This window comes from Trypanosoma equiperdum (assembly GCF_001457755.1).
Source record: "Trypanosoma equiperdum strain OVI genome assembly, contig: ctg_80, whole genome shotgun sequence".
NCBI classification, from domain to species: domain Eukaryota; phylum Euglenozoa; class Kinetoplastea; order Trypanosomatida; family Trypanosomatidae; genus Trypanosoma; species Trypanosoma equiperdum.
In genome coordinates, this window is record NW_027124765.1 from 1 (window position 1) to 1,301 (window position 1,301).

The 1,301-nt window shown below is 50.7% G+C and overlaps 1 pseudogene across 1 annotated transcript; it reads right to left on the bottom strand.

The window, feature by feature from the left end:
- Positions 1-329: 329 nt before the first annotated feature.
- TEOVI_000374900:pseudogene lies at positions 330-1,292 on the bottom strand (annotated as a pseudogene). Its single transcript has one exon. A coding segment is annotated over exon 1 (963 nt).
- Positions 1,293-1,301: the final 9 nt, after the last annotated feature.

Sequence of the window (1,301 nt, forward strand, 5' to 3'; positions counted from 1 at the left end):
GCTTCGCACTGTTCTTTTTGCTTTTGCTCTTGTGCTTTACTGCCTGTTGGTGATGGGTTTGGTGTTGTCGCCGGTGCTGGTGTTGTCTCATCCTCGGCGAATAGTAGGTTGGTGGAATCATTGAGTAGTTGTAAACTGCGGGTAATGGCCGTCATTTCCTTTTTGGCGTCCCCCGCTGCTTCTTTGGCCAATGCTGCGTCGCGTAGATTTCTAAGCCACTCTATTCCTTTTGCCGGGTCGTTCAGATCTGACTCTGCGTACTTGAGGCACCGCCCTCCATTGCCAGCTTTGTTGCCTGCGCAACCGGTGTCCCCGGTTCCCGTTAATGAGCCCAGTACATATTTATGAGTTTTCGCCGTTGCCGGCGTTTGCCGGCCCAGTAGTTCCGCCAGTCTCAGCCTGATCGCATCTACGGTTGCCAGAGTTAATTTTACCTGCGTTTTCCTCTTCTGGCAGGCGGTCTTTAAAGGTGTCCAGTTTGCTTCCGTCTTTGAGTGTCCTTCCCAGTTATCGCTAGCGCTGCTCCCTGCCGCTGCCGTGTCGGGGCCGCATATCTTGGCTCCGTTGGGAGTGGCGCCGTTGTCATAGGCACAAAGGCAAAGAAGGTCTAGTTTGAGTGAGGTCCCTGCTTTGAGTTGCGTAGGCGTCGATGTCCCCGAGCAAATGGCTGCGCGGTTGCCTGGCCCATAGTTTGTTGTCGCTTCTTTGTTGCCCGTTCCGAAGGCGGCGTTATTTAAAAGTGTCTGAATGTTTGTTGCCTGGGCGACTTTTAGTGTTGTCTGGGCTGCTTTGTAAAATTCAAAGGCCCTTTCGGCGTAAAAACGTAATTTCTCGAACTGGCCCTTGCTAAGCATTTTGTTCGCCCACTTTGCGTAGTCGCCTTTGTTGGAGCTTGTTTCGATTGCATTCTTACTTTTTTTCCAGAAGGTATAGTATTTTTCGCAGCGGGCTTTTTCGACGCCTGCTTTGGGCACGGCAGGTTTGTCTTGTAGTTCACTTAAATCCTTCGTGTGATCAATGTCGGCTTTAAAAGTTCTGGCTGCAATTGACATATTTATAGCCCCTATGTTAATTGCTATTGCACTAGCGCTGTCTGTTGCCGGTGCTAGGTCGGGCGCTGCTGTTGCTGTGTGAAATGCGTCGCATAGCAGAGCGAACTCTTGAGGGTTATCGTTGGCTGCCGAATGTGCTGCTATCTGTCGTGGCGTGTTGGAAGCCGCCGCTGGTAACACAAACGCCGCAACTTTTAGCATAGAATACATTGGTTGAATCCTTGTGTCTTCTTTAATCATGTAAGTGAG